At 51.6% G+C, this 12,441-nt stretch overlaps 1 protein-coding gene and 1 pseudogene across 1 annotated transcript in view; both read right to left on the bottom strand.

Moving 5' to 3' along the window:
* Positions 1-3,759: 3,759 nt before the first annotated feature.
* On the bottom strand, positions 3,760-7,277 carry LOC112629841 (annotated as a pseudogene).
* Positions 7,278-8,334: 1,057 nt separating this feature from the next.
* Positions 8,335-12,441, bottom strand: part of ERICH1 (glutamate rich 1) — a 58,809-nt gene continuing 54,702 nt past the window's right edge. The window contains exon 6 of the mRNA XM_025394867.1: positions 8,335-8,789. Coding sequence (XP_025250652.1) covers positions 8,716-8,789 — 74 coding nt within the window. The 3' untranslated portion in view covers positions 8,335-8,715. The remainder of the gene's footprint in view (positions 8,790-12,441) is intronic.

Genomic DNA, 12,441 nt, shown 5'->3' with positions numbered 1-12,441 from the left:
TTTTGTCTGTATATTTGTTCTGACCATGAGGCATCCCTGGAGTCTCTCGGAATCTGCGGTGATTCTGGTGCTGCCCGATTCATGAATCATTCATTGCTCAATTAAACTCCTTTAAATTTAATTCAGTTGAAGTGTTTCTTTTAACAAATGGAATATGATTCAGCCTTAAAAAGGAGGGGAGTCGACACAGGCTATAACACGAGGAACGCTGAGAATGTTATGCTGAGTGAAATAAGCTGGTCACAGAAGGACGCATCCTTGAGGGTGGCACCGAGGAGAGGTCCCCAGAGGAGTCGGAGCCACAGAGACAGAAAGTAGGATGGTCGGTGGCTGCCAGGTGCGGAGTTCCTGTCTAATGGGGACAGAGTTTAGGTTTACGAACTCTACATTTTAAAATGTAAATTTTACAGTATGTGTATTTTATCACAATAAAAATGTATTTTTTAAGTGTAGTAGACTTTGCCTCAAAAGCCCCAGTTCTTTCAATCTAAATAAGAAAATAATGCAAAATACACCAAAGACTTTAAGACCCTGTTCATCCTAGGGCAACGTAACAGTTCACAAATAAAGGAATAGCTAAGTTAATTGAGGTCCGTTAACTTATTAGCATATTGTGCTACCGTCAGGATGGACGGCCAGGAAGCTCCTTCAGAAGCTCGGTAAGAGAAAAGCTGGAGTGACTGGAGGGGCGGAGTTGGGGGGGCCTCCTCGAGGGGCTGCGGCGCTGGGGAGGGCTGTTTCCCGTTCCGGGTGTGGGTTACAGGGGTCTCGGCATTTTGTGAGAATTCCAGGAGGTGTGACATTATGGTTTATGTATGTTTCTATATGGAGGTTACACATCAGACAATGTTGACTACAGTTTTAAATAAATTCAAAAATTATGGATCCGTATTGGCAACTATGTGAAGACACACACTGAAGGGAAAGATGGAAAGGAACCTCCCACCAGCTACCAGAGATGGCTTAGGTGACATTCCCGAGGCCACCACAGTGACACCCCCCCAAGGCTGCCATGGAGACGTCCCCACAAGGACTTGGGCCGACACCAGTGTCCCTGTTGCTGCAAGGGGCAGGCAGTGGTGCCCGTGGTGTCAGTGCAGGTGGATACACCATGGGTTTGCCCCAGGAGAGGACCCCCCGTGGCTGCTGTGCCTCCAGCGGGGACCTGGGGTGGGAACACCGGCCAAGCTGGAGACAGCGGGTCACAACGGCTTTGCTCGCGGTGACCAAATCATCTCAGGCTGGACGCGATGCGCCCTGGGGAGTTGCGCCCTGGTGCTCACTTGAGCACTTTGATTATCTTTAGTAACAAATTCCCTTCAGCCCAACTCACCGCAGAAAGCTGTGGAGAACAACAAAAAGGAAAACCAACCCCAGTGGTCTCCGCCGAGCCCTGATGCACGACGGGGCCTCAGCCAAGCCCACACCAGGTCACGCCCCGAGGGACTAGGAAGAATAGCCACGTTTGATTTTGTTCTTCAGCTTCCCCTAAGTCTTTCTAACAGCAAGGACTTGGCTGTCTCTAGATAGGAGACAGACACTGTCCAACTTATTCTAAAATTCTCTTTCAGACGCCCTCATGCCACAGGCAGGTTGTAAGCAAATCCAACACGGCACATAGTATTAAGCCTGCAGAGAGGAATTCTGTACGTCAGCACACCCAGGACCGTAGGTAACGGGAGTCTCACTTGTTTTCATTTGTCCTGCTCTCACACAGACTCACCTTCTTACCTGTGTGTGGGTCTCGTGGTCTGACGATGGTGCACCGGCACCTGCCCTCGCAGGAGCTCCTCCTTTCTTCTTTGCTGTGGTCAGTTCCTGGGACCCAGGGGCGGAGTGGATCACGCAGCAACCTTCATCACGGGGGATCGTTCTGGGGGCACACGTGGCCTTTTCTCCGGCCCGCTCGCTCCTTATCTGCATCCATTCTGTCCTTGGCACTCCTTCCTTCTTTCCTCTGTGCCCCACTCCCATTCCACTGCTCTCTCATGCACAGTCACACACAGTAGAGTGTATTATTTAAATACATTCTTGCAGGATTTCTATTGTTGTACGTGCCTCATTTTTAACTTATGACAATGTGTTTCGTGACACATCCTGTCCTGTCTTACTTTCCCCTCCACGCACGCAGGTGCAGACACCACCCATCCACTGTGCTGTTCTCACAGTTACACCTGATCCCAACAGGTCCCTCCCCCTGCCCAGGTGGACACCAGGGGCACCCTCTTCAGCCTCCACAGATGACACACAGGGCTGTCTCTGTGCCTGCAGACTCATGGCCTGAAGACTCCCCCAAATCAGGCTGTAGAGCTGCCCACCAGGCCTGAACTGACCGTGACCACAGCCATTCTCAAGTCCTCTCCGAATGGCCTCGCTGCTGGCGCGGTCCTCAAGGGACATGCCCCTCATCCCCACGGCATCTTCTAAACTCCCCTGGTTCCTCCTTTTTCTGTTTTCTCCTAAGAGTCTCCCGTCCGGGTGCTCAGTGCCAGTGGCTGGATCCCCCTTGCAAAGCTGCTCCTCCCCTTCGAAATCCGCAAGTCACCTGTGGGGTAAGGTGAGGCTTCGGGACTCTCCCCTTCCCCAAAATATCTGACCCGGTGATTTTAGCATCTGGATCATTCTTGTTGGGTTTGGCTATTATTCCCTTGTGGACGATGAACATTTTTCTAATTCTGTCATCTCTCTGTCTGTTTGCCCCACTTTTTTGTGAGAAGTAGAGCTTTCTCCTCCTGACCTTCCCCACCTGCCTCTGGTGCTATGGACCACAAACCATGGATTACGCTGCCCTTTGTAATGCGCTGCCCTCCATTAATGACCCTGTTCGCATTGAGGCTGAAATCAGCCAGAGCTCGCCCCTGGGACCCTGTCACTCTGACAAGTGTCAAAGTTTGGGGCTTACTTGCCTCTGGAAATAAAGGACATCCCCACTCACGCTGTGTCTTTCCTGCTGCAGGTCTGGGATGAACATTTCTGCAAAGGGCCTTGGCTAGTGTTGTGCCAAACGGTGCACAGCAGTGGTTCCCAGACTTCTGGCCTCAGGACCCCCTCGCTCTGAAGAGCCCCCCGGGGAGCCCCCCAGCACGCTCCAGCCTAGAAGCCAAAGCAGAAACTTAAACATTATGGATTAATTCATTTAAGATAAACAATACACTCCTTGTATGTTAACCTAAATAACGCATTTTAGTGAAAAATAATTTTTAATAGCAAACAATTTTACTATTAGCAAACGTTTAATAGAATGGGAAAGAGGGGAATATGTTAATAGCTTTCTCAAATAAATACGGATTTTTTTATACAACAGCAAAACTCAACAAACTGTAGTTTCTTAAAGGCTGGTTGCAATGTGGAATAGGAAACCATAACAAGAATGGTGATAGATACTGCAAGAGTTGAAGAAAGAAGAAAGAAACACAAAAAGCAGCTCAACAGTCTAAGACAGGTTTATTTTGGAGAATAAACTGGAGAGGGGCTTCTGCCCAATTTCGGTCAGGAGCCTTTTCTCTCAGAGACTAAGGGTATTTAAGAGTTCCGGGAGGGGCAGCTTATCACAGGCTAGGAATCTTTCTGTGTGGAGGACAGTCTTATTGCAGGATTGGAATGTCTCTGGTCGCAGGGGAGGTTATCTCGGGGTTGGCACATCTCTGGTCAGAGGTTTCATTTGTGGTTTAAGGTCATGCTGACACTAGCCATTAGGCTGATGTTTTGGGACTGGATTTAGGCAGTTTCTAAACAAGAACTTACACTGGTGATGCTTGTCTAAGATGGCGACGCTCCTGCTCCGTCAGTGCAGACTGTGCCGGTCTCCCTGATGGTAAATCCAGTCTGGGTCTCTGCGGGGAATGGCATCATCGGCCACTGGATTTTGTACAGGGGCTTGATTATGGAGTTCATCTGCATGGGTTGCAGCTGAACGCCAGGTGTGCCCTTTTTCATCAGGAGTGAAGGTGGAGGCTAGAATGATATAAATGCCATGCCACATTAAATTAAAGGACTGAGTAATATGCAGGAATTCCTTGCGATAATGAGAGGGATTTTCAGAGGAAGATCCCAGATGCTGTTGGATCTGTGACAAATCAGACGTAGAGAAAGAGTCACGAATGCGAGCATTGCCTTCAACCCAGCCACTCCCGGAAGAGGAAGAATGGCAGAGGTGGTTTGACTGGCGGGCGTTTCCTTTGTCTTTAATGTCCAAATGTAAGGCTGGGCCCACCAGCCCCCAGGGGGCATCCAGGAGGGGCCCCAACCCATCCCCATAGACCACGTTTGAGAGAGTGGCTGGCACAGCCCCTTTCTAGAGGCCATTCTTAGCTCCAGCTGTTGCTACCCTTCTTTGTGCCCGGGTGGCCTCTGGCTGGGCCCGTCTTTGGCTCCCAGGGCTGGGGCTGCAGCTGGACTGTGGTTCCTGGACTTCCTCACCCACCCTCACCACAGGGACAGGAGGGCCTAGCCTGGCCCTGTTACCTGCCCCTCCTGGGTAATCTGCCCAGGCAGATTACCTGGGCAGGCCTGATGGAGTCAAATGCGAGCTTTAAAAAGAGGTTCTCCATACCAGAGGGTTCTTCTGCCACCCTGAGGTTGGCTGCCAGGTTGGAGGGGCCACAGGGCTGGGACTTGGGGCCTCGAGGAGTGGCAGCGGCCACAGTGTCAGCCGGCAAGGACACGGAGCCTCTGTCCTGTGGTCACAGGACCAGCATTTTGCTGGCGGCCCGTGGGTCCACAGAGAGGTCCCCACATGGCTACACCGAATCCCCACCCTGTACAGACACTGTGAGGCGGCAAATGGTGTCGTTTCAAGCCACTGTGCCTGTGGTCGTTTGTTATACAGAAGAATAAAATTAATTAATACTTGTTACGATAAAAATTTTAGAATTCAGTTTCCTCCATCCCCGGCCCCGGCCCAAACTGGGAGGGAGCAAGAGATCAAAGAATGGCTGGGACACAGCCTGCCTGGACAGCCGCAGGACAGCACTAAGCCCCGCAGCTTCCGAGCTGCTTCTGCGTGTGTTCCCTGGCTTGCTGCTGGCCACGAGCGATGGGACTGCTCTCCTGGGCGGTTGCTGGCTCCAGGTTCTGGGGATGCCTCTGCTCCTACCCCAGCTCCTGGACAGTTCCCGGGCTGGCTCCAGGTTACTGGGATGTCTGCTCCTCCACCGGGCACTGTGACCTTGGCTCGCCGCTCAGCCTTCAGGGTTCAGGCAGTGGACAAAGGCCCTCAGTAGCCTGGTGGGGAACTCACTGCACCACAATACCCTGTTGAATAGGTTTTGAGGAATTTCTGACCCCTTCAAAGCTGTACCCAACACTGGTGTGAGGCAGCCGGAGGCATGCACGCTTCTTATTTGGGAGGGGGTGGAACCCATTCCTGCGATTCTCTGAAGAGCCCTGGATGAGAGGATACATCACCTGGACAGCACTCGGGGCAAGAGCTGCAGAGAGAGACAAAGCCCAGAACAGACCCTGTGGGCCCTGGAGTTTCCCGAACCCACCACAGTTCTGCCCTGGAGCCGGGTGGCAGCTGGGCCTGGAAAGCAAATTGGCGACGGGCTCGTGCAAGCCCTCGCTTCTCAGGCTCTGCAGACACAGGCGGAGGTCCCAGGGTGCAGGCAGTATTGACGGGCTCAGAAATTCTGTGCTTTTTTTCCTTCCAGGCACAACTGTCTTAATATTAGCAACCTGATGACAATTCCTCATGCTCCTGAGTGCTTCCTTCTCTGCCTGTCTTAACTGACATGGTTTACAGAAAATAAATTACATGAACTGAATGAATATTTTGCACTACTGTAGAAGATAAATTGATTTAATTATTATCTAACTTCAAACACAGTGGAATAAACAGATTATCATATCTATGCTGGCATATTAGAGACAAGATTTATTTGCTTTTGTTTTGTAGAAGATGCATTTTCCCTTTTGGAATCAGAATGATACACAAAACGAATTAACCCTAAACTTCCACCTGCTCCGCTGTACCCCTGTTCCTCAATATTCTCAGGGTCAGGAAAGTGAATGCAGGAGGTTTCACAAAGTAAAGCCCCACAGGATCACAGAAGCAAGAAGTGAGTCTACAGGGATTCTGTGGAACGCAGGAAAAGACTGACACATTCCCCACTGCCCCCTGCACTGGCAGGGATTCCGTGGCACCCACAGGGATTCTCTGGAACCTACAGGGATTCCGTGGCACCTACAGGGGGTTCAGTGGCACATACGGGGATTCCGTGGCACCTACAGGGGATTCCGTGGAACCTACAGGGGGTTCAGTGGCACATACGGTGATTCCGTGGCATCCACAGGGATTCCATGGCACCTACAGGGGATTCCGTGGAACCTACAGGGATTCCATGGAACGCAGGAAAAGGCTGACACATTCCCCACCACCCCCCCACAATGGCGCATTCACTTGCAGGGGATGGAGGAGGTGGAGATGGTTCATCATTAAAAGACACAAGTGGGACGTTAAGAATAGTAAAATTATGAATTTGCCAATATTGAATTTATTTTCATATTTGCAAAGCATGTGCTATTAATTAAGAAGCATTTAGGCTAGGCACAGTGGCTCACGCCAGTAATCCAGCACTTTGGGAGGCTGAGGCGGGTGGATCACCTGAAGTCGGGAGTTCAAGACCAGCCTGACCAACATGGAGAAACCCCATCTCTAGAAATATAAAATACAAAATTAGCTGCGTGTGGTGGCGCATGCCTGTAATCCCAGCTACTCGGGAGGCTGAGGCAGGAGAATCGCTTGAACCTGGGAGGTGGAGGTTGCAGTGAGCCAAGATGGTGCCACTGCATTCCAGCCTGGGCAACAAGAGTGAGACTCCATCTCAAAAAAAAAAAAAAGCATTTAAACGGGAGGTTTGCAGGCTGGTGCCTCTGAGAGCCCAGGTTCCACAAGGCCATGGAGGTTCTCGGTGGAGGCAGGAGTCTGGCTTGGCGTCGCTTCAGCACAGGTTCTTACCATGGGACAAGGGGCTCCTGGCCACTCCCACGCCTCACAGTGACTTCCGAGTCAGGGGAAGAGAAGGGAGGGCAGGGCTGGGCAGGGCGCCCTGCAGATGACCACGGCTCCCCTGAGGCCAAAAGACGGTGGAGCAGCGGCACCTGCAGCTCCTGCCTCACGTACGGCCTCCCGGGAACGCCCTGCCTGGAGCAGCCTGCGTCCTGTCCTCGGGCGACGCTGGGAACAGTGGCGTCCACTGCCACACGCCTGTGCTCCGGGGCCTGCGACGTGCATCAGGCTGGGGATACTGCATGACCACCAGATCCCAGGGGACCATCTCCAGAGCCAGAAACATCTGTTTCACCTGCTTCCAGAAGGTTCCAGCTCGTGGAAGAGACGTCTCTTAGAGACCTGGAGGGAACTGGCAGGACAGGGGGCGGCGGGGGGACGATGACAGGGCTTCCTTCTCCTCCCTCCACGCTGCCCACCTGAGCATCAGCTTTGGGCAGGGATGGTCTGGGCTGATGTTCTCCAAAGATAGAAGCGGACAGCAACCCCCGAGCCGCCACCTCCACCCGTCAGAATGGCCCTGATCAGCACTGGGGATGTGGGGGGCCCAGCAGCCTGCCTGGCAGCCCCTCAGAATGTCGCCAGCATCAGGTGACCCTGCAGTTCCACTCCCCAGAGGAAGGGAGACGAGCACCACAGAGCGCCTGGGACACGGATGCTCACAGGCGGGACAGGGCACACGCGGGTCCTGGAAGGCACAGAGGGTTGCTCTCACCACAAACAGGACGAGCGTGGTGGTCCCGGCAGAGCACGGCAAGTGCGTGCAGTACCTTGAATTATGCACCTAAAATGACGAAAATGGAGTTTTATGTATGTTTTACCGCAATAAAACTCTTCATAGACAGAGGCACTGCCCACTGCCCTCACAAATGTTGTACCAATTGACTGATGCTTTTTTTTTTTTGAGACGGAGTCTCGCTCTGTCGCCCAGGCTGGAGTGAGCGGGGCGATCTCGGCTTCTGCAAGCTCCGCCTCCCGGGTTCACGCCATTCTCCTGCCTCAGCCTCCCGAGTAGCTGGGACCACAGGCGCCGCCACCTCGCCCGGCTAATTTTTTGTATTTTTAGTAGAGACGGGGTTTCACCGTGTTAGCCAGGATGGTCTTGATCTCCTAACCTTGTGTTCCGCCCGCCTCAGCCTCCCAAAGTGCTGGTGTTACAGGCGTGACCCCCCGCGCCCAGCCTGACTGATGCTTTTAAAACTTAGTAATACCAAGAACTGACGACTGCTTCTGCGACAAAAAAGAAAGTCAAACAGGAAAAACAGGTACTTGATATGATTCACAAAGTAGAGAAGAAAAAAAAAGAAATTCAACTGTAATCAGACTAAACTAGAACATTTTAATGCCCAGAAAGCATTCTTAAAACAGAGACGTTCAGATACAAGATGATTCAAAACTTCATAAAAATATATGAGCTTCGAATGATACAGTTTAACAGAATGTCCATTTTCAATTTTTACAATAATTAGAAAAACAGAATCACGTTTTATGTAGTAATTCAAGACATATATAATTGCAAATCGGTGAAAAATTTCCATTTTACCCCAATTTCTCATCCGAAGCCTCAGATGGCCCATCAGGAACAACACGGGAATAAGTAACAGAAACGTCCTTCGAGTTCCCAGAGAACTAACTCTAGGCCCATTTCACATTTGTCTTTCATGTTTTTTATTAAAGAGGAGCTCTTCTTAAAGAGATATTCCATTTTAGTCACTGCTCTTCTCAGGGAGGACATGTGTGATCCAGTAACTAAAGAAAGCTGAGATTACTCTGGCATGGTCTGGAAAGCAAAAAAAAAAAAAAAATAAACAAAAAATAAAATGAAGACAAAAAGAAAAATTGTAAGTTGTTATTATTATGTAGACATGAGCCTTTGGGCCCAAAGTGAACTCCCAAATGATCTAATAAAATGCAACTCTGGCATAAAACTGATGTTGAAAGTGACACATTATACCTGCTAATCACACATTATGTAATCGTATGGCAACACACTGGCTCAGTTATGAATATTTGTATTTCACTGGGGCATGAACCCTTGGTTCACTGGCTCTATTACACCTGCACTTCAAAACGTTACAGTGCAATATTACAGGCTTAAAATCAGACGTGAAAGAAAACCCACATACAAACTGAAATGAAAAGGAAATAGAAGTTTATGTCAAAGGTGAACAAGTAGAAAAACTTCAGAAGTGGAGCCGTAAGTGAGACAACATGGGACAACATGGTGCCCACGTCATGAAACCAGGGCTGCGGCAGCGCCAGTCAAAGGCAGCCGAGACACCACATCGCGACACCACAATCACCCCTGATGTTACCACAACCCTCAGGGCTTCCACAGGGGGGCTGCGGCTCTGACCTCTGAGCCCGCCGGCCCTAGCTCCGACCTCTGAGCCCGCCGGTCCCCAGGGTCTGACCTCTGAGCCCGCCGGTCCCCAGGGTCTGACCTCTGAGCCTGCTGGTCCCCAGGGTCTGACCTCTGAGCCCGCCGGCCCCGGCTCTAACGTCTGTGCTCACCGGGCTCACGGCAGGACACTGGCTGCCAGTGAGGGCTCTCCCCAAAGTCAGGTTTTACAGCTTGTGAGAGTACCAAATGCTGCACCTAGAATCTGCTGCTTCTGAAGTTTCCAACCACAGAGAGCCAAGCTACAGACAACAGAAGCCCATCCATGCTCCCTGCCCAGGCGGGCTCCATCCCACCCAGGGGCAAATTGCCTGAGCTCTGGAAATCCCCAACAGTCAGGATGATAAAAATCTAATTCCCTCACCAAGGGTTAGAGGAGGGTGACAATCCCCAGCCCTTCTCAGTGCATGTGCAAGAACACTCAAGGAATGGCGGCTACTACTGATAAGGAGCGTGTGTAACAAAACGTCACAGACGCGGGGGAGCTTCGCCCTGACGCTGGCATCCCAGCTGAACGCAGCCCCCACAACTGAGGAAAAGTAACTGCTGAGCCAGAGAAGCGGGAGAGGAGACACGATCGGCGGAAAACACCCACACCTGCTTTTAAAATGTGATTTCTGTGCTCATACTATGGAGGTGAGAGACACAGTGACTAATTAAATTCCTAAGCTAGTATTATGGAAAAAACCCTTAATTTCAAAAACTATATGCCAAGTCTGCATTAAACAAATACAAAATGTGAAAACGAAGCTTCATTGTTTATAAAATTTTATTTCATAAAATAGCTTGACGTAGAAAAACTGTAAGCACATATCCTACAGAACTCAAAGGAATCCTTTCTTAGAGAAAACAGATTCCTACACACAGTTTAGTTCTATCAGTGGCTTGACGTAAATGTTTGTGTATACAAAACCTGTCCGATGAGTTTAATATAAGAAACCAATTGTTTTAATATTGGGGGTTCTGCTAAATTCTTCTGATGCAAAAAAGAATTGCCAAAACTCCTTTGGTGCATGTCAGAAAAGCCTCAAGTATGAGAAACAGAACAAAAATTTAAAAAATTAAAAATTTAAAATCGCTTACTTTCATCTCTCATAAAAATCTCCTACCAGTTTAACATAATAAAATTGGCTTTTTTGCGGTTTGAGATAAATCTTATTATGGAAATCTAAGTTTGTTAAGTACTTGCTGTAAGAGGCCTGACGACCAACCAGAAACAGAGATGCCGGCCTGGGGCCAACGCCACCCTCTCCTGCACACACAGGTGCCACCTTCCCGGTGGGGCTCCTCCCCTCTCCTCCGCTGTCACCCGTGGGCCCTTCGTTCTCCTCCAGTGTCGTTTCTCATGACCCCTGGCCACGCTCCTGGTGGGCGTCTGTACTCACTGTCCCTGATCTCTCTCCTCCCTGCACTCCGGGCTCCACGGCCCTCTTGAGCTTCAGAACCCGAGGTCTGACTGGCACCTGCATAGCCACCCAGCACTACGCTCCGGGCAGTGCTCTCACCTCAAACCCGATCCTTCTGGGAGCTCCCCCTCCTCCTCGTGGTGACCTGGTCCTCCCAGTGCCTCGCCGGCCACTCGGCAGCTCCCACTGGTTCTACCTCCATAGTCCAACCGGACATCGGCTACAGCTGCCTAAGCCGTGGCTGCACCTTGGTCCATGCTGCAGGCCCCTCTCAGCAGGTCCTCAGCAGCACCCACCTGGTCTCCATTCTCCATGCCCTCCATCCAGCCTCAAGATAATAGCCCAGAAGCCTCACAGCCTCCAGGAACCTCCTGTCTCTGCGTAGACGCCCACAAGGCCGCACATGCCCAGGGTCCCATGTGCCTGGTCCTGTCACCTCTCCCCCTTCTGAGACTCACTCAATGCACCTGGCCCTGTCACCCGCATCCCCTGGTCCAGCCACCAGGCTCCTCCCATGTGCCTGGCCCTGTCACCTCTCCACCTTCTGCACCTTCTGCAACTCACATCCATCCCCTGGTCCAGCCACTGGGCTCCTGGCAGCTCCCCAAACACACGGGTTCACCCACCTCAGCGCAAGTGCACTTGGCTGCAAAAACACCTCCTCTTCCCACTCCTCCACAGCCTCATCTCCAGGATCTATCTGGAGCTCTACGACGCATCTCACCGTGTATCTGGCTTCTTGTCCTTCTTTTTTTTTTTTTGGTTGAGACGGAGTCTCGCTCTGTCGCCCAGGCTGGAGTGCAGTGGCCGGATCTCAGCTCACTGCAAGCTCCGCCTCCTGGGTTCACGCCATTCTCCTGCCTCAGCCTCCCGAGTAGCTGGGACCACAGGCGCCCGCCACCTCGCCCGGCTAGTTTTTTGTATTTTTTTGGAGAGACGGGGTTTCACCATGTTAGCCAGGATGGTCTCGATCTCCTGACCTCGTGATCCGCCCGTCTCGGCCTCCCAAAGTGCTGGGATTACAGGCTTGAGCCACCGTGCCCGGCCTTGTCCTTCTTTTCCAGCTCCTCAGCCAGGGAGCGAGTGCCCCAGGGTGGGGTCCCTGCCAGGCTTCCTCAGTGACAGGCTCCACAGCCCAGAGCACCATGCAGGGCAACACACAGCCAACACCTCCTCGACGGAGGGCGTTCTGCATAAAGGCAGCTCCTCTGGCACCCACATGCTCTGCACACCGATGGTCCCTGCAGCCCCCGGCTCCCTGCACCTGTGCCACGGCATCGTCATACCACAGTGATGTAATGCTGCTCGTTATCTGGCTTTTCTAACATGCTGGTCATGACCCCTCAGCAACCCTGGGGGTTTCCAAGCACAGACACCACCCCCGACACTTACTTTGAAACTCCCTCCACGAAATCTGCAGACTCCTTTTCTGGCCCTGGGCCGGGTGTGCTGCTCTGCACTCAGTGGTGTGCAGGTGAATGGCTCAACAGCCTGGACTTCAGATTTTCAGCATTTGCAGGTTTCTGTGGCCTGAGTACCCTCACCACAGCTTGTGTCACCACACATGGCATTGGGAGGACATGAGCACAGCCGCCCCAGCACACAACAGTTTGCATGAAAAGGAT

This window comes from Theropithecus gelada, chromosome 8 (genome assembly GCF_003255815.1).
Source record: "Theropithecus gelada isolate Dixy chromosome 8, Tgel_1.0, whole genome shotgun sequence".
In the NCBI taxonomy this organism is placed as follows: Eukaryota; Metazoa; Chordata; class Mammalia; order Primates; family Cercopithecidae; genus Theropithecus; species Theropithecus gelada.
The sequence above is the reverse complement of the archived record's forward strand: the minus strand, read 5'-3'. Positions and strand labels throughout refer to the sequence as shown.